The following is a 19,133-nucleotide window of genomic DNA, read 5'->3' as shown; positions in this document are numbered from 1 at the left end:
GGTGAAATTCCCTCTGACACTTAGTATATGGAACAGCAGCGTATCCGAGCGCTTGGGTGTTTTTGTGTTTGGCCTTGTGCATGTTTTGGCATTTGTGTGCGTTTCTCATGTTAAACTACTGTAACTGGTTGGAAATACGATGCCCTGGAATCGGAAACGTAAATGATCAAACCAGCCTGTAGCCGCAGAAACGTCTCCGTTTGAGAAGAAGATTGACTGTACTTTGCTTTCACATAACGTTAGCAAGGAAGAACTCAGGGAAGGGATGAAGTATTAAAACTTTATTTCCTTTATTTGTGTAATGGAAAATGATAAAAACGTACAGCTCAGCAACATCGCCTTGGCTAGGATAGGTCAGTGTTTTTTTTTTAATCAATAACAATCAAATAATATTTATTATATAGCAATGTGTTCTGAGGAAAGCGAAATAAAGAGTGAAAATAAATTATCATAATAACAATAACGATAATAACAATGAACCTTTATAAACATTTCTTTGCTTGTATGTCGTATCCATAGAGTCCATAGGGGGGTGTATTCCAGCATGTTAGGGGGGATAAACTTAGTGGTCTTCTCTCTTTCTGTCTCTCTTTCTTTGACTCGTCATGTACGCAAAGAGTCAGAGCGAGTCCTTAACTAGACAGTTTCTGAGAAGGAACTGCCACACAGTGAATCTGCAAAGACACATCCTCTCTTTCGGGACAGTACCAAAGTGACTCAGTAAAACGTAACGAAAAGCTAAAAGCAAAGATAGCTCTCTCTCCCTCTGCTCTGTCTGTGAAAGTCCTCAGTGTCTAGAAGGGAGAGGTGCTTCTTAAACACGCAAACCGTCCTCTGTACAAGCTGACGTGGTTGTTGATGAGATGACACCTTCCTCGGCAGTGTCCAAGCAGGAACGAACCCCTTCGAGTCCCTCACCTGTGGAGGATTTCTTGACGGGAGGGGAGGGGGGTGCGTGGAGATTTTCAGTATGGAGGAGCTAACGCAAAGCCCCTGTCGAGGGGATGCGAGCGAGCGTGGGTCTTCAGTGAGGTTCAGCCCAGGCGGGAGAGCGGCTGGAATGGTGAGGGTGGCTGAATGTGGGGTGAATGGGAGTCGGTGTGGGCAGCATGTGTCCAGAATGGCTGAACGGTGGCAGGTGGCCCATGTGTGGCATGTGGCTTGCCAGAGCACTGGCGCTGCCAAACGGAGAGGTCTTGTCATGCATGCACTTGGAGAGCTCCTCGAAACACTCGCCAGATCGTTTACTCCTCTTGGACTTGCTGGACATCTTTCGGTTGCGGGTCTGGATGCCCTCTTTTTTCATGGTCATCGGCCTGTTGATCTATAAGAAAAGAGATAGCGTAGGTTAATGATGAGCGCAAAGGAAGTAAAAAAAGGGATGGAGGTTTTGCATAAGTATGGATACTTTTTAAATGTGTTTAAGTTGATTAAATGGACTTATGATAACAGTAACCAGGAAAACACATCAACAGTAGATCAGAACTGTAGATTAGAATCTTTATATGTTACAATACAAAACTGTTATTATCTATCATTTTATTATATTATGTATTTTCACAAATATATGTGACCCTGGACCACAAAACCAGTCTTAAGTCACACAGGTATATTTGTAGCAATAGCCAACAATACATTGTATGGGTGAAAATTATTGATTTTTTTAATGCCAAAAATCATCAGGATGTTAAGTAAAGATCATGTTCCATGCAGATATTTTGTGAATTTCCTACCGTAAATATATCAAAACTTAATTTCTGATTAGTAATATGCATTGCTAAGGATTTCATTTGGACAACTTTAAAGGCGTTTTTTTTATAAATAAAAAAGTATAACCTTTTTGATTATGTTAAGATAGCTTCTGTCCATGGCACCGAAAATGTTCTCTAAAATTCATTGCATAAATTACGCATTTATTAGATGTAGTATTTACACAAATTATACATCAAAGTGTATAATGTGGTCTTTTATGCTTTCAGGGTTGAATTTCAAACGACAACTAGACATCGAAAAAAAGCAGTTCAGCAGCTCAGCTGTCACACAATTCCGGTTTTTTTCTCTTTCCTCCTTTGTTTCGCTTGTTTCATTAAGGTGAAATGTTTTTATTCGTCTGCTAAATAGATCGCAGCCAAGCTTAACATTAAAAAGGCTAGTTTCAGACAACTCCGAATTGATAGCCTATAACTGACGCCGTATCTTGAATGGCAGACCCGCCCTGCCGTCCCTCCTGGGAATAACGCCCTCCTTTGAAACAAAGCTGGATTAATCTAAAAAGAAAACGGTCAACGGGCTCTGTCGGACAGGGAAAGCCGGCTTTGCGTCCCCGGCCTCAGTCTTCCCTCTCCTCAATCGATACAAGCTGTCCGCCCACTTGACCACTTCGCTGTCACTCTCAGTGTTTGCGGCTCTTAATACTCACGTTGTGGAGTTTGTAGTAGAGCCCGCAGGCGTTGCACACCGGGTCACCGTTCCCGTTGCGCCGCCACAGAGTGGTCGTGGTTGTCTGGCAGTTCGCGCAGCAGGTGCCAGCTCGCCTCGCAGCAGACTGTAGACAAGAAAAAAACAAAAAATATTCAATGCTGTGTGCTAAATTAAAACATCCATTATCCCAAACGGCAATGCATACATTTTTTAACAATCCCGTGGGTAACTAAAAAGGCTGTGGCTATGTTAAAACGTAGGCTATAGCATAATTCCGATTAGACATTCCATGGATGAGCCTGTTATTATTCTGATTAGGCATTTGCGTGAAGTTTCAAAGTTTCTCGATAACCGTAAAAAGCCTATAGGCCTATAGGCAACTGCATTATAGCTATTACTTAGCTATTTTTATTAATTTTTTATTTTATTCCTTTTTAATATTCTTTTTTTTTTTTTTTTACAGTAGCACGAGGCCTTCCGTGGCGTATTGTCTTACTTTTAAAATCTTTATTTATTGTAGCCTACCAAATGCAACCGTCGAATGGACTACATAGCCTAACTTCATTCCTGCGTTTCTATGATCCACACTGTAATATCAATCAAGGGTTGCTTTGGGTTGAAGTAAATGCATTCATGATAAGAATCTGCTGGGGTGACGTGTTCTGCACCAGACAGCATTTCAAAACTATCCCAAAATAACATTAAAGCAAATGCGTCCTGGACATATGAAATCTCTTACAGGGAGTCGCCTCCGTGTTTGGGTTAATTAAATAGAGCCTGTTTTGTTAAACACGCTAAATTCAATTTTACAATTTTACCTTGATTAGAAAAAACTGTGCCCGGTGAAATTCGTTTTATTCTGACCTGTATCTAATAAATTCTGACATATTTCAGTAAATACGTAAGACAGATCATTAATTTATAACGTTTCGTTACACTGCTCGCCTTGATGCCACGAATCAAACGCGTTAGTGGGCGTGGCGACTGCAAAGCCGGGTCATCAATCCTCTGTTCGCTTTTTGTCCATTACGGATCAATTTTTCACACATAATGAGAAACATTTATAGGCATACAACGCAATTTCCCCGCAGTCCAACACATATAGCATTTGCAGTTTGTGTTCGTTAACGATTTACATCATTTCTATTGAGCTTTTGTAAAAAGAGGATCTGAATAAAAAAACGACGCTATGAATAAATTTAAACAAAACGCCGACGACAACAAAAACACACACATTCCGATACTTCAACGCAGTGCCCGTCGAGCATGACAAACAAGAGAGCAAAAGAGTATAAATCCATTTATTTTCCAATCCCTGCCCCAGCCCCTTCACACATAGTGCTCTGATAATCGCTTTACAGTAGATGTCATTCGGGCCTGCCGGGGCCAGAGAAAATTCAGCCGGGTTTGTTGAAGACGGAAACACCCGGGAGCCTGGCTTCCTTATCGGGTCCGGGCAGATATCCGGATAGGAAACAACTGGATGGCCTTTGAACAGCGCTCTGAAAACACTTCAGCCCAAAATGCAAAAGCATGGGCCAGCACACTGACTCCATGGAAAACCCTGTGGCCTTTTTTCACCATGAGAACATATAGGCTAGAGAAAGACAGAAAGAAACTAAAGGGGAAAAAACTCAGCTATGTTACACCTACCACTATTAAAAATAATAATGACCATCATAATAAGAAATTGTAATCTTAAAATTCACAGTTTAATTCCGCTTTGAATATGTCACTATTTGTAATTCAGTACAAAGCTGATGGTTCTCCTGCTATGCACTAAGTGTCTCTTTTACAACACTGGAAATAAGATTCCCACTGAGACGCTTGTATTTACACTCTGATGGTCACTTAGCCAAGTGAAAATTAAATTATGACATATGGCTGATAGAAAAAGACGGTCTCACTCAATTAAACTGCTTGTTGTGTCTCCAAAATGAATCTCTATAATAATATTACATCATGCTTTGAAAGACTGCAAAAATGACTCAATAACAGAGTAAAGAGACAGAGGTAGAGATATAGAGTTTCATCCGCTAAAGGATAAAATAAGATTATGTGAATAGAAAAAAAAACATGTAGCCATAGATTATATTCTTTGAAAAGTCATCTGTTTTCATAGAATCCTGATGATGAGAAAAACTGTCATCCTGTCCAGGTGTTTCATTCCAACAAGATATGATTTATATTTAAATAAAAGCATAGAGGAGCCTTCTTTTACGAGCTGTCCATGAACCACAGAAAAAAGGAGATTAATAACCAAAGCTTAATCAAGTTTGACTTTTCACACATCTTAATGATTTCTCAAGAAAAGAGCAAAATAATCTTGAAACTTTAGTTTTGCTTTTTATCAATCATCTCAATGCAAAGAGCCATTAAGATAAATCAAATAAAAAATCTGCTTTTAAACATCTCATCAAGATTAAACGAGATAATCATGCTGGCAGCAATTCTAAAATGGAACCAGAATCATAAGCCAGCCACACAAAACAAAACCAATGGCATGTGGCTTTCTAAACACCCCCAGAAAAAGTAGATCAAACTAAACAGATGCACTCAGACAATAGTGTGGCAACAGGTTTCTCTCAATGCGGATTGGTGATAATTGTACCGGCATGGGCATTGGTATCAGTGACAGTATCAGAACTAGAAGCAATAATGATAGCGGGAACAATGGCAATAGTAGCAGTATTGTAACAGGCAGAGTAGGGGATCACCAGGGGGTGAGGGCGACAAACAATTCCAGGAAGATAATAGGGAAAATATAACTTTCCTGGAATTGTCCTCAGGCTTTCTGCTCAGTGCTCCTATTTAGCCCTCTTTCTCATGTGTGTGGGGAACTGTAAGAATTCTGGAGTGCTCATCGACTCACCAGTCTGCGCTTTGGCTTGATAAGGGGTCGGTTCTGGCCATTCATCTTGTGGTACAGGCCGCACGCGTTGCAGAGGTAGTGGCCCGTTCCGTCCCGCCGCCACAGCGGGGTGGAGGTGGCTCCACAGTTCACACATTCACGCCCCTCTGTGCAGAATTCAAGTGGAGGAAAAGCAAAGGGAAATTTATATAATTAAGAGTTTCACACTCCATCTACAATACAGGAACACAGGGTCATGCAAAGGCACGGTCTGGGCAAAGAAAAACAACTCCCAAGTTAATTAGACAATATCTAACATGACATCCACACTGAAATCTCTCATCTGAGCTGGATGTATTACATAATTGATATCGGAATTTGTGAGCTTGCATATGTTTGTGGATGAAATAACATTTTTGTCACTGCGTGACTATGTGAAAAATGAGCAGTACATCCAGGTCCTGCTCTTAAATTACCTACAGACCAATCTTTTCATTTGTCTGCTACAAAAGGAACACCAAATACCAGTCTCTTTTTGCAGCTACAATATTTTCAAGACAAGAAAGTGATTAAAATGTTTCTATGTTCAATTCTATGGCATACATCCCCACCCCCGTTTATCAGCCAGCTGTCCCGGCTTGTCCTATTCTCAGGTGTCATATCACAGTAAAGCACCCTAACCTGCTGGAACGGGCTGTGCACTTTAATTCATATGCTCTTCCTCCTCACTCCCCTGAGCACCTCTCAATTATTCACATTATAATGTGAGATAGTCGCTGTCCCTCCCTAACCAGAGAAAGAATCCACCCGGACAATGGAGGCTCTTTTGAAGTGTATGTGATGTAAGTCAGTCATTTTCATTCCATTTTCTCTTTAGGCTTGACATGGTTAGAAGTAGCCTATCACTCGCATTTTAAATGTAGCCTACTGAAACTTGGTGCTTGGGAGTGTTAGGTGAAAACGGGCCTGTAAATAGGGTGAGTAATTAGAGGAGGTTCACTAATGCATATTTTCCATCCATATCTTGTTAATTTTTAAATAAATGTACTTTTTTTCTGTCAGTGCTCAATCATGTAGGACTGATTTGATTGTTTACATTGAATCTCTTCAGCTAAAAAATGACCAAAAACAATTTACTACGAAGGTTCCATTCACCACTGCACACTCAATCCTAACAATATTTTCAGAACAAGATATTTTCCATATCATAGGTTGGCGAAATAAATAAATAGCCTATATAAAATGTTGAAACAATGATAAGGGCATGTTTTGCATTTCTGCATGTCTGAGGTTAATAATAAAAAACACAATATTTACTATTCATTGATTTATGAGGCAACTTGTATTTGCACATTATTTTTAATGTCATATAATCATAATTGCACATAAGTAATATGAGTAATGTAACTGTAATGAAAAGTGTTTTAAATAATAGATCAAAATAAAGGTCTTCGTTAGCAGTGCATCAGGCGGAGGTCGTGCATAAATAAGCACACAAACAGCAGGGCCCTTTCGCCCATGTAGGCCTGTCCCGCCGGGGTTTTGTTAGTATTGGGGTCGTGGGAGGGCGGAGGGGGGAGTATGTCGTGATTTGTTCAGCTGAAGGTATACAGGATGTGACTGGAGCCAGCGCGTCGTGACTCCTAAACGTCTTAAATGCAATAAGGGCTAAATTTGAAGGAAAACACAGCGTGGGGCAACACGCAGCCCGCCAAATAAAATCATTATTCAGGCCTAACCAAAAAAAAAAAAAGTAGAATCTTTGTGAATATGGAGGTATGTGTGTTTTCAAATCATTAAAGCCAAAAGTTCTGCGAAAGCTCAATTTTCCACTTTTCATTTTGTTTTATTTGTCATTTTATGCAAACCATTTTCATCACAACACCTTTGATAGGTTTTATTGCATAGACTGGTATTTGTTCTCATAATCATTCGTTGACTGGATCCCTTGCAATATTTTATCATAATGTTAGACTTTTTTTTTTTTTTTAACTTTTTTTTTTTACTTTTAAAAATATCGATTATAAGTTCAAGTTAAAAATACCGATGTGTGTGGAGCACTAGTGTTTAGAGTGTTTACACAGTTGTCTTTGGTTAGCAGCTTATGCATGATAACCACTTTTTATGTCTTGGGAATGACACCTTCGAATTGTGATGTATTTTGGTGTGGCATTTTTTTAAGAGCTGCTGAAACTTGTGCTTGTCATAATTAAAAAATTGCGCTGTAGTTGCCTCGAGGGAGATTCCTAAAATGGCAGTTGAATTCATCTAATTAGACAAAAAAAAAGTAAACTCCATATAGAACCAAAACGTGTCTGAGAAAAAAAAAATATCTGAGAAAAACTATGATAATGGAAAATGGATATTTCTAGGCCAGTAAATTTTTCAGGACGCCTTGTATTTGGCTACATTTATTTAATTTTTTTTAAGAATTACACGGAATCCTACACGTATATTATTGTTCTTTATTAATGTTACATTTCGACAATTGATGTAAAAATGCTTTTTAAAATGCTCCCTAGGCCAGTGTTTCTCTAAACGCCTATCTAGGCTACTCTTCACTTCATGGTCGAGTCAGAGCTAATGAAACTCACCTGAGCACGACCGCGTCTTGCTTTTGCATTTAGGTGTGAAGCTTGAAGCGGATCCACTGAGGAGGGTACCAGGATGAAACAGACCGCCGCCGTACTCGTGTGGCGCGGGAAGAGAGTATGTTGGGTAGGTTGGGATGGGATATTGCGTGGACGGTGTTTGGGCGCTCATAGCCAGGCTTCCCCGAAGAGGACTACATCCCTCCATTTTCATCCCATCAGCGATGGACACTTGGTACTTGATGGATTCCTTTTCATCCATTCTTGCAGTGGTGGAGGTCGGAGAAGAAGGTCCGGGGTCCGGTGAGACGTCTTTCGGTGGGGTTGGGGGGAAATTGTAGAGGGGATGTGGACTGGAGTGGGTTGCGGATGTGAGGGAGGAGACGGGAGCGGTGCTGGAGCTGCTGCTGCACGGGTAGCCGGCGCTGGCGGGGTGCAGGCCAGGCTTGCTGAAGTGACTGACCGCCCAGGCGTTGTGGTGGGCGGCGGAGAGCGCTGCCTTGCCGCTGTCCAGCCAAGGAATACCGGGACTATGTATGAGGTGTGGTCGGCAGACCTGACTTCCCGTGAGACGAGCTGAGAAATACAAGAAAGAAACGAACATAAAGCTCGATCCGAAATGACAATTACCAGCAAAATGTCTATTTCCTCCGCTATTTTTGCCAAAACACTAGTTTGTTTCAAAGAACAAAATGTCTAATGTTCACTTCCCACCTGTTGACTCCGTACTCGAACGATACAAACTTGACATTGAGATCAAATAAAACTTAAATATCAATTATGCAACACACACAAAACCGCGGTTGATGATTCACCCTTTTAGTTCAAACTGCACGCGAACACTTCAAATATATTTTCCTTCGCCTCGACGTGATTTTCCCAACAAGAAACAGACGTAGGCCTAAAATCTCCTTAGAAAACCGACAAAGGATAACTTTTTAACGAAGCTTTCTCACAACAGCCTGTTGTTCCACAAATTAGCCTACACACTTGAACTAAGAAGTTCATCAGGAATTTTTCGTTTTGATTTGGCATCCGGGAAGTGCCTTGATCCCCCTCTCTCTCCCTGACACGAACTTCCCTTTCCTCATCAAGTCATTCGCTGGACATTTTCTTTTTCTTCTTATCTTTACATTTCAACACGCACCTCATGGAGATGACAGTTCACGCCGCAGAGAAGAAATCCGATATCTAATAATTTGACACATTTTTGTCATCCTTTTTCTCGGCTAATTTGTATCTTTCAGACACACAGTCCTACGCATAATACAGTTTTGTGCAAAACAACAACAAAAACATTTACATTAGCATATCTTTAGTTAAGTATCGAGACGTCTCAGCCATAAGAACGTCCCGTATTTAGGCCGCGCTACGTTTCACTTCAAAGCCCGTGAGAGTAAAAGTCATCGAAATCTTTCACGCACAACACGGTTGTAGCCTACTAAAGATTTAGTTTTACATATAGCCAGCTGATTCCAAATAATGTCAACAATGTCAAGTTTATTTATTACACTTTTTTAAGCACAAGAGTATCCTATAGTCTATACAACCAAGAACCACGTAAACGAAATATGTATTTTGCCTTAAACATGGACAAGATTTTATACTATAAAAATGGATAAGATTTTATATGTTAAATATAAAAAACATTTTTTTTATCAGTAATAGTAACAATGGGCCTACTATTTCATACAGCTTCACAAATGCGTTCACATTTAGCACTTAAATAGCCTATTAAATAAATAAACAAATAGCAACCTATAGGCTATTACGTAATTTATAAAACCTTTTTTTTTTCATGATAAATGTAGCCTAACGTGTGACTGAAATATGTCTAGGAAATTGCATAATGACATATGCATAAAATACATATATTCTGTCATCAAAATATCATATGTAGCCTGCTAAATTTGACGTAAAGAAGCATCTTACCGTGTGCTTGTCCGTATGATACTCTAGCCCGAGAATTGGGGTAGTAAGGGTTCCCCTGCGAGTCCAAGTGATTCAAGAACATATCCACCTCGTCCGGGGGCAGAAGAGGGGCCATGGGCTCCATGTAATTGTGTGTAAGCCCGTGATGATGGGACTCTGGGTGCTGGCCGTTGAGTACCGCATGATGATGGGCCATCCATCGAGACTGATCGGCCGCAACCTCCATGTCTAAATTGTCCGCGCTTCGAAAAGTTTTCTAGATGTCTACTGAAAACAGACCCAGGAGCACCACTATGGTCCTTTAGATTATTAAAATATGTGTCGTGAGCTTACTGCTTCAGTTGGTGATGCCCTATTCACTTTTTGCACATGCCCTTATTTTTGGAGAAATAGAGGTCCTGCTTCTTTGCTTTCAACAGTGCTCAGGAACACCTGTAAGAGAATAACAAACGGATGCATCTCAGTTTTTTTTAAACGTTTAATATATTGCAAGACTTAAGATCTAAAGATATTTATAAGATCTAATTTCGTACAATATATATATGAACTCTATCGAAATATGGGTTGCAACCTGTAAAACTAAGTCGATGCATTACAGGCTCAAGCGTATACGCAATTTTAAAAAATTATCGAAAAGTACTCACGGCGCAAAGTATTTCAGCACTGCAATCTTCAGTTTATTTTTCCCGTGTTATTCACGTACAAAGAACGTTAATCCTCAAGATGTCTGCTGACATTCGTAATTCGCCACTGGTTTAAATTGTCCACAGCCCAATTGTTAAACTCTCTCTAAAAAAAACTCTGCGGCTGTCCGACGCGGAGAGAAGTCTTCATTAATGAATCGTGCCTGTGTACTGTCGGATCTGGCGCCAGTAGATTCCATATCTTACGAACATGGGCGGGTCACGGGCTGGCAGTGATGGCTCTGTTAACCAATAGCAGATCGCGATGACTGCCATTGGCTCGGACATCACGCTTTCCAAACTGCCACGGCGACTCTCGGCCTAGTGCTCCACATTCAGAGAGCTGAGAGACTCATCATTCAGCGGAGCAATTTATTGAGATCTTTTTACCTTTCTTTAAAGCTTCACATTGGTGATGTGTGATAATGTTGTCTTGTTTACTTAAAGACTTAGAGAGCAGAATGACCTGAAACTATGAATGAAAATGTGAAGTCTTATAGCCTACTTCATCAGAACGTTTATCCAGACAAAAAGATTTAAAATAATTATATTTGCAACTGAAAAATAATATTAACCGGCATATGGTAGACTAGGCCTAGGCCTACTTTTATTTATACAAATAGTGCCAACCAGCAATCAAACTTTAATTTTCTCAATTGATAAATAAAAGGATTTATTGCAGTTATCATAAACTTTTGTTAAAGAATTTATTAATGTGATTAGGACCTGTACCCTGACCATTAACATTTGCTTAAAACAACAAAACCTGTATCATTGAAGTGTCAAATGCAATATATGCCTAATGCAAACAAACACAAGTCCTGGCACCTCAGGCATTAATTGGGGAGGAGTATTTTATGGTCTCTAAATTGGGGGCTATTGTTCTTGCGCGTCTAATTGTTTTAAATTAGTTGTCACCACATTCTTCTTGTGAAAACACTGTCTTTGTATGCTGTTTCAAGCGATCAAACGTCACTTTACATATTAATAGGGCCCGTCTCTCGGTGGTGCCGACAGGTCGCATGGGCAGGTCCAAATAGAGCCAATTGGTGGCCATTATGGCAGCTTCGTTGATTCTTGCTTACAATTATCTCGTGGCAAAACAAGCAGCAGACTCGCCCAACGCAGGCAGAAAGACAGAACGTCGCCAATTAGCTTGATAAGCGTTTAGATAAGCTGTGGATGCATGTTAGTCAGCTGAAGACTTCATTTGCATTTAGAGTTTATAGCTTTCACCTCTCAACGTTAAATTTTCCTGTCTATGCTGTTCAGTCAAAAAAAAGGTTATCTTTCCTATTCCACGCGTTTTTAATTTGTTGGGAATTCATGCAGCTGAAACACAATTCAAATAAACATTTAGGTATTAAACATAAAATCCTATACTGACTGTTTCTAAACGAATAGCATGTCATATAGCCTACTGAGGATATAGAAACGTGCTCCTTTGGATAGCTGCTTCTCACCTTTGGTAGCTCTGTGGCCTCAAACTGCTTGTAGCAACGCTTTGTGTATATTAATTATTCATTTAGCTTGTCTGGTTGGATCAATCAAAGAGAACACAAGATAAACTTGTCTACCAGGGTGCTCCAGCTCGTTCATCACTATCTTTCGAGAAAGACACTGTTTTGGTCATTTTGCTTTCTTAATGGAGTAACACTTTTACACCAAAGTTTACACCAAGAACCAGTTTTCAGGTGAGAAATTGCGTTTTAACTCATTTTGTACAATTTAACATCCTTCGAAATAATTGTGGTATGTCTATCGCATAATAAGTACTTTATTATTATTATTATTATTATTATTATTATTATTTAAAGCAGGAGTTTTAGTCTGTGTGCTCTCTTCTGAAGCAACAATGATTGACAGGCAATAATTGGAGCGCGAGCTCAGAGCCCCTACCGGCCGCCACTCTGACGCCGTGACATGACGTCACAGTATCTCGGTAAAGGATAAGAAAAAAATATAGATGGGCTACAAAAGACTTTTCCAAAGCTATCTAAAACTAGAATGTAACGCACTCAGCATTGAAGACTTGTTAGGCATTGTGTGTTTTCAGTTGCATCAAAAAATTTAATAAAAAATAAAAATAAATAAATAAAATAATTTAAAAAAAAAACCTGTGAGTTTTATAATCAATTTAGGCACCAATGCAGCACTGAGCACTTGAATAGAATTTCAATATCAGATGCTTAAATTCCTTTTTAACACACTGGATTCTGGCCAGAGGTCCTACACAGCACAAAAAGCCCTGGCAGCCCGAAGCCAACAAATTAGAATGTACAGGATAATATGATGCATAGTTTTGCAATGTAATGATCCATTTTACACACAGTCTTACATTCAAAAGGTGCAATACCAGATTATGCAGACATTAATGGAAGTTGATATAAACTTAAAGCGTCTAAAATGGCCTCTTTGTCATAGCTGCTTTATCACAGACTGAGTGCTGTGCTACTGCATAATCAAAAATAATAGCCTATAAAGACTCTTTACAAAGGCGACTTGAGGCTGCTCCAAATGTTATGTAAAACGCAGTGGCATATAAAAGCCGTAGGTGTGACACTCCTCAGCCATTAGCAGGCCATTAAAGTGCAAAATAAATAAATAAAATAAAATATTTTAAATATATTAAAATGTTATATTTTTATTATCAATTATGAATTGTCAATTATGTTCTGTGCAGCAATAAACCGTGTAAATGTATATTTAAGTAGTCTATATGCCGTCTCAGGTGTTCAGTAGGCTACCACCTTTTTAGTTGCGCAAATGTGGCATTTATTGTGTGTTTTTCTAGCTAGCTCTAGCCATGCCATCTCAACCAGTTTTAGCACTGATAACGACTCTTGGTTTAAGTCACCTGAGGCTAAATATTCTTTAGAGAATACCTGAACTAAATACCTGTGGTAATCCAGTTGCTCTCAATGTTAAAACAAAAGATACTGTCCTTTATGGGACTTAGCATTTAGGCTTGGAGTTGTCACCCCCGGCTGAGGACTCTAACTCACCCTTCTTTAAACGTGTGTGTGTGTGTGTGTGTGTGTGCAGATTCAGACTTTATTTCTTATGTAACACAAGTTGGGTCGTCCACCATGTGTGACTGTGACGACGACAATGACATCACGTTTGTGATGTCAAATTAATTCGCTTTAAATTAATTGCATCAAAAATAATGGAGAGCGCTGGAAACAAAATGGAGGCAATCATTCCCTTAATTAACAGGTGCCGTGAAATGGCTTTGCCCGTTCGTTCCCTCACCGCGCATTTATCATTCTCCGTGGGGTTAAAAGAGGGCAGGAGGGGGCAGAGAGCGGCGCAGAAGGGTTTGTGAAGATAAGCAGGCACTGGGATATAGGGGGAATGACACAGACCAGCTGAAGCGGTATTGTCCTTTACTTACGGGTAATTAGATTTTGACAGGGCACTCGGGGGCAGACACAAGCACAGGCAAAGTCACAAGCCTCCTGTCCTCTGCTGAAGCATGGATAACAGGGATTGAAAGCAAAGGGTTTCACCCTCTTTTCATTTCATCTAACAATCCACATTATTTTGCAGCAAAGTCTCGTATTTGTTCATGCGTTAGCAGTATTAAACGATGCCTCTGCGTTTATTCTAACGTGCCGCTTTAATGGGTAAAGTTCTTATTCTGAGCGATAGCGTTAGTTTAGTCGGAAAATGATCCTGTGGCAGTCATAAATCTGAAGGGTGATGACAGCGCGCCAGCCCTCCTTTTGTGGTTGACAACTCTTGAAGTCAATGATTTAAATAAACAGCACAGGTGGGCTAATGCAAGCGTCCTTGGGGTATTCCAGAGAAAGCTAATTCCTCAACTCACACACATCACATTCGCTTTCACAATTATAATCATTCAAAAAAACAATCGTTACGCTCATTTGAAATATTGGCAGACAATTATGCTACTTCATAGGCTACGATTTTTGTATGCCAAGGTTAGATTTGATGAATATCAAAATTATATCCTCACAATCACAAATTTCAGCATGGATTAAATCTTAGATGTTCTATATTGCATTTTTTTCACGTGCATTAAGTCGTAAAACTGTATTCGTTTCATTAATAAATATGTGTTGTATTATAGGATAGCGGTGTAAATGAGTGGAATTGCATTTGGATTGTATTTTAGCTTGTTTACAAAGATAAACATGGGTATTGTTAGGGTATGTTAGTTATAAATTAAAATTAGTAAATAATAATTTGACTAATAGTATAATATCATATTAACACTATTAGCACATGTGAATAGATGAAAAATATGAAGATGAAGACGTGTAACAATCTGTCGTTTTAGTCTTTTCTATTAAAACCCAAAATGCCTGCGGTCGTACAAATAACGGATTTAGTAAAACGATATGACCTAAAAACAACAATTTTTGTATTTAATGTAAGCTATTTAATGTATTTATTATTATTATTATTATTCCGCCATACTAAATGCATTTTATTGTATTTTTGTTTTATTATAACACATTTTAAACTGCAATCAAACGACTATAAATATTTAGATTTATACGCAGTCCTAACACAGCATAATTAGCCCATTTTGGACTTACAGTTCTCTTTATGAATACCTCGCTAAGACGCGTGAATAATCTCTTCGTTTTACTCGACTTCACGCTCGCTGTGTCGAATAATAGCTACGCAAAACGCGTCTTACCAGTGTGTATGATTAGGCTCTCTCCTCTTGACATTTCGCAGAGAAATGTGTCCTGGGGCCAATTCCGTGTGGCACCGTCTTTGAAGGAAGAGTAGCGGTGATTCGTTGTGCTCTGCGCTTCGCTGAGGCTCTGGGCACAGTCCTCTCTAGCTGGCGATGCCAACCTTTCCAGACAGTCAAGCGTCTTTCCAGAATGCTTTCGCTGAGGATCTTTCTTCAGTGACTTACGGTGTGGTGTCGTGTCTGACACCTCGTACTCTCTCTCTCTCTCTCTCTCTCTCTGGAAACAGCGCAACTTGAGGCACAAAAGTAGGGCTGCTGCAACGTAGCCGTGCGTCAGCCAATCTGGTCTTCCGGGTCGTGCTTTGATGGTTAAAAGCTGTGCTGAAGCTGTTATGTGTGGTGTTCTCACTCGTATAATTATGAAACAAGACCCAGTCGCTAAAGGCTTTGCGCATAGCTCTTAAATTTTGACCTTCGCATAGGCAAACAATGCGGTGAGGATTTGCACCTAAGACTGTCACTCTTATTAGGTTTGGCAGACTTCATTTCTGGATTTTTTTTATTTAATTTTTTTTTAAATATATTCCAGGAATGATTGTGAAATCGAACCCCATCATAAATAAAACAGTAGACCGATGCATTTGTACATTAATTATTGCAGTTCTCATTTAATCACTGCGATGTTGCAGATGTGTGCTTGAGTGTGTGAATATGTAAATCTTTACTTTTAATATGAGACGCCTTTAGGCTTCCCATCCTAATGAATTCTATCCCTCCTTGATCTTGTCTATAATGTTTGCGACGTTGCGGTCGAACTTGCCTTCCCCCAACCCAGCCATTTTTTAACTCTCTCACACATAACACCAACTTTTAAAACATGCAAAGCCTCGGTAAATCTCTGGCACGAGACCGTGGGCTCGCGTGCAGCGGCTCAAGCAGGGCAGGTGCAGCTTCCAGCCTCTCGCGCCCGGCTTCCCCCAAGAGTGCACGCGCACAATGAGAGCGCGAGAGAAGTGAACTCTGACAGAATTAATTGCATTATGTAGAATTATCAAAATAACAATGTCCAATGCCAGCTATTGTTTTGTATTCATTCAAGAGACCACGAGCGGTGAACGATTCAAGTCAGTCAAATCAGAAACTAGGCTACTTCTTTTGGCTGCTACCATGATGGTGAAGGCCATGATTAGCCTATGATAAAAATTCTACGAAATTCTTGGTTTTCCTCTTGTCTTGCACTTATCAGTAAAGGTGGAATAACAGATTTTGTTTAAAAAAAAATACAAGTATTTGGCTACTCATTGACTGAGTTTCCGGCAAGTGCAACTTGGAAGAACCGCGTTGTATTGTATTTATCGGTTGCTGTTTAAGTGCTTCAGTTATCAGTCCTATCATTTTGTGAGGATAATGTCATCATGACACGAGTTGCCATGTCTTTAGCCAGCTTAATCATATCGTATTACAAGTATGACAAGAGAATACCTATTCCTGATACAGGCTCTTTCTTACATTTCTGGTTGCGTAATGTTGGAGAAAACCTTTAGATGCTCTAGCTTAAGTTTAATTTGCACCACTATAAAATGTTAGCTTTTGTCCGCCTCATGCAACTTTTGCGCCTAGACAAACAAGTGTCGATTGCACCATGAGATGTAAGCTCTTTATCAAAAATTAAAGGAGTAGCCTAAATGACGAGTAAAATTAAGGAAGAGTGTGATATTGCTTATTTTAATAACACCTCAAATGCCTTTCTAAATCTCTCGTTCATTTAAGTCGAAAACAAAGAAAAATCATATCATTAAGAGCATTATTCTGTCACGATTAACTAAACATAATTTCTAACATTATTGTTGTTGTTGTTGTTGTTGTTGTTGCTATTACAAAACAAAAATATTTTTGATTATAAATAAATATGGATTTAGTATGTGCGGATTTATTAAAGATCTTATGAATGCATCTTTTGTCATGTTAAAGCGTTAAGAGCAGTAGGTGCTGGGCTTACAGGAGCTTTGCAATCTGACCAGAAGAAGATGCTCACTCATGATGCATGCGAGATAAGCGCTTATCAGTCTCGAGCTTGCATCTCCATCGCATTAAAAAAAAATCCTACTTTAGACTAATAAAGGCGACTGCTAAGCGCGCCTGCTCCTTTCCAGCAGCACACTGTGGCAGACACGGTGACATTTCCATTTCACGTTGTCCATCAAGGGCGCAGCGGAGACGCGGCATAGCTGTCTCTGAGTCTGAGTTCTCACTGCGTCAAAGTGTGCTCGAGAATCCCACTCATTTTATCCCAGTTTACAAGCTCTTATGCCTTTTTATTAATTCTAAATAGTGAATGGCAAAGCCAGACATTTTTATGTAACGCATTTATTCCACACTTTAACAAAAATATGCTGTTGCTTTTTTCTTATCAAATTGTTTGTTGTGGTTTGTTTCTATTTTTAATATTTCCCCCAATTTCTTATTTTATTCTCATCATTTTTATTACTTTTTTGTTAAAGGGCTCTAAAGTTATTATTTATATATGCATGCATCAGATGCCAGGGCCCTCTCCTTCCGATTATTGCGGGGGTAATATTTCATCGGCGTGAGGCAATCTTTGTTCTTTGTGAAGATAATAAATGGCCTAATCGTTATCAGCTTACCGCTGGAGGTGTCAGGACCGAGCGAGGCTGGAAACAGGGTCCAAAGTGGCGCTGAATAAATTGGTGTTTCTTATCTCTCTCCCCCAGATTATCGCCGCCTTTTCAAAACGCCACAACAAATACATTCAATGCATCTAATGCATCATTTGAGGGGGAAGATCGCAGGGGTGATAGAGACAGATAGGCTACCCGAAGGAGAAATATTTACACATTTAACGTGTTCGGGCCGATATTAGCTGGGGTTTTGAGCGAGTTTATTGGACGGGCCGAGGTACACACGCTTAACATATCAATGCAGCCATTATCATTCATATTGTAGCGCTACTGTTTATAGGTATCTGCGTGATTTATTCTGTCTTGTCATTAGATCTGTTACGTGTTGAATTAGTTGTGAAATTAGCTCGTTTCATCCAAACACTTGTTTTGCCTTCTTTATCCGGTGGATATCAGCAGTATCGTTACCCACCTTTACTGCACGTCTTTCTTATGGGAAATAAAATCAATAGTCCTATATAAATTAATTGAAAGGCAGAAAGCTGAAAACACTTGGCCCTGGCTACAGCGCTTTGCAATAGTCTACTGTGTAAATTAGTAATTACGAAAAAGCAATAAGAGGCGGATTCTTCTCGTTAGATTTAAATTAACAATAATTTACATATAAATACAATCATATAAAGAGCATGTCAAAAATGTAACATTTGTTTGGGAGTCGCTTAAAGACAATAAAAATAGGAATAGGCTATTTGCCCTTTAAAATATCTCTAGGCCTTTGGTCAGAAATCATTTTGGTTTCAGTGGAAACTACTCTCATCAGTAGATCTAGAGTTATAGGAGTAGAGCTGCCGTTTAGTGTCCTGTAACTGAATATCAGCCCGTCCATTAGGCTTTAAAACAGCGCTGATCTCGTTTCATCACTAATGAACGCCTGAGTTATTTCCGTTAAAACGCTTGTCCTGAAAGTGCAGCCGTCATAATGCATGAGGAGAAGAATAAATAAATAAATCATCAGTTCAAATGTATTTTACATTTCCCCACGCTGACAGAAGACACACAAAAAATGCAACCAACTAAACCCACTGCCTTAATATTTTCAAAGTAAATTGAAAGTGGTGCCAAAGTGAATGTAATTGATTTTCTGATGAAAAAAAGTTGAAAATCTGAAAATAGCCTACACCAAACAGGCTATAATTGACATTACAGACATCATTGCGTTAAATGGAAACAAACATGTTGTTATAATTAACAAAACATATGTTTTACACATTTGAAAGTTATTTTAATAAGAGAGTGTATTTTCTAGAGTCTTTCTAATCGTCTTTGTCGTAGCCTATAGGC

At 39.4% G+C, this 19,133-nt stretch overlaps 1 protein-coding gene across 4 annotated transcripts; it reads right to left on the bottom strand.

Moving 5' to 3' along the window:
- Positions 1-337: 337 nt before the first annotated feature.
- LOC107714496 (GATA-binding factor 2-like) lies at positions 338-15,313 on the bottom strand. 4 transcript variants are annotated; one of them, XM_016520346.1, is made up of 6 exons: positions 15,151-15,313; positions 9,796-10,227; positions 7,867-8,439; positions 5,294-5,451; positions 2,420-2,545; positions 338-1,324 (listed from the first exon to the last, which is right to left on the bottom strand). In XM_016520346.1, the coding sequence occupies exons 2-6, from the start codon at positions 10,019-10,021 to the stop codon at positions 1,025-1,027; spliced, it is 1,383 nt and encodes a 460-aa protein (XP_016375832.1). In that variant the 5' UTR covers positions 10,022-10,227; positions 15,151-15,313; the 3' UTR covers positions 338-1,024. The 4 variants fall into 4 exon arrangements, with proteins under 4 accessions (XP_016375832.1, XP_016375831.1, XP_016375833.1 ...); XM_016520345.1 differs by lacking the exon at positions 15,151-15,313 and adding an exon at positions 10,440-10,633; XM_016520347.1 differs by lacking the exon at positions 15,151-15,313 and adding an exon at positions 10,440-10,633 and having other exon boundaries at positions 5,294-5,439.
- Positions 15,314-19,133: the final 3,820 nt, after the last annotated feature.

The sequence above is a fragment of the Sinocyclocheilus rhinocerous genome, unplaced genomic scaffold (assembly GCF_001515625.1).
Source record: "Sinocyclocheilus rhinocerous isolate Xijiao unplaced genomic scaffold, SAMN03320098_v1.1 scaffold269, whole genome shotgun sequence".
Taxonomy (NCBI): Eukaryota; Metazoa; Chordata; class Actinopteri; order Cypriniformes; family Cyprinidae; genus Sinocyclocheilus; species Sinocyclocheilus rhinocerous.
The sequence above is the reverse complement of the archived record's forward strand: the minus strand, read 5'-3'. Positions and strand labels throughout refer to the sequence as shown.

Bases quoted from the DNA above. Each gene is read 5' to 3' on its own strand.
- LOC107714496 (XM_016520346.1), bottom strand. From the start codon at position 10,021: ATGGAGGTTGCGGCCGATCAGTCTCGATGGATGGCCCATCATCATGCG. The intron at 8,440-9,795 runs GTAAGATGCTTC...TGTATTTCTCAG, and splicing joins ATCATACGGACAAGCACACG to CTCGTCTCACGGGAAGTCAG. The intron at 1,325-2,419 runs GTGAGTATTAAG...CTTTTCTTATAG, and splicing joins TCTACTACAAACTCCACAAC to ATCAACAGGCCGATGACCAT.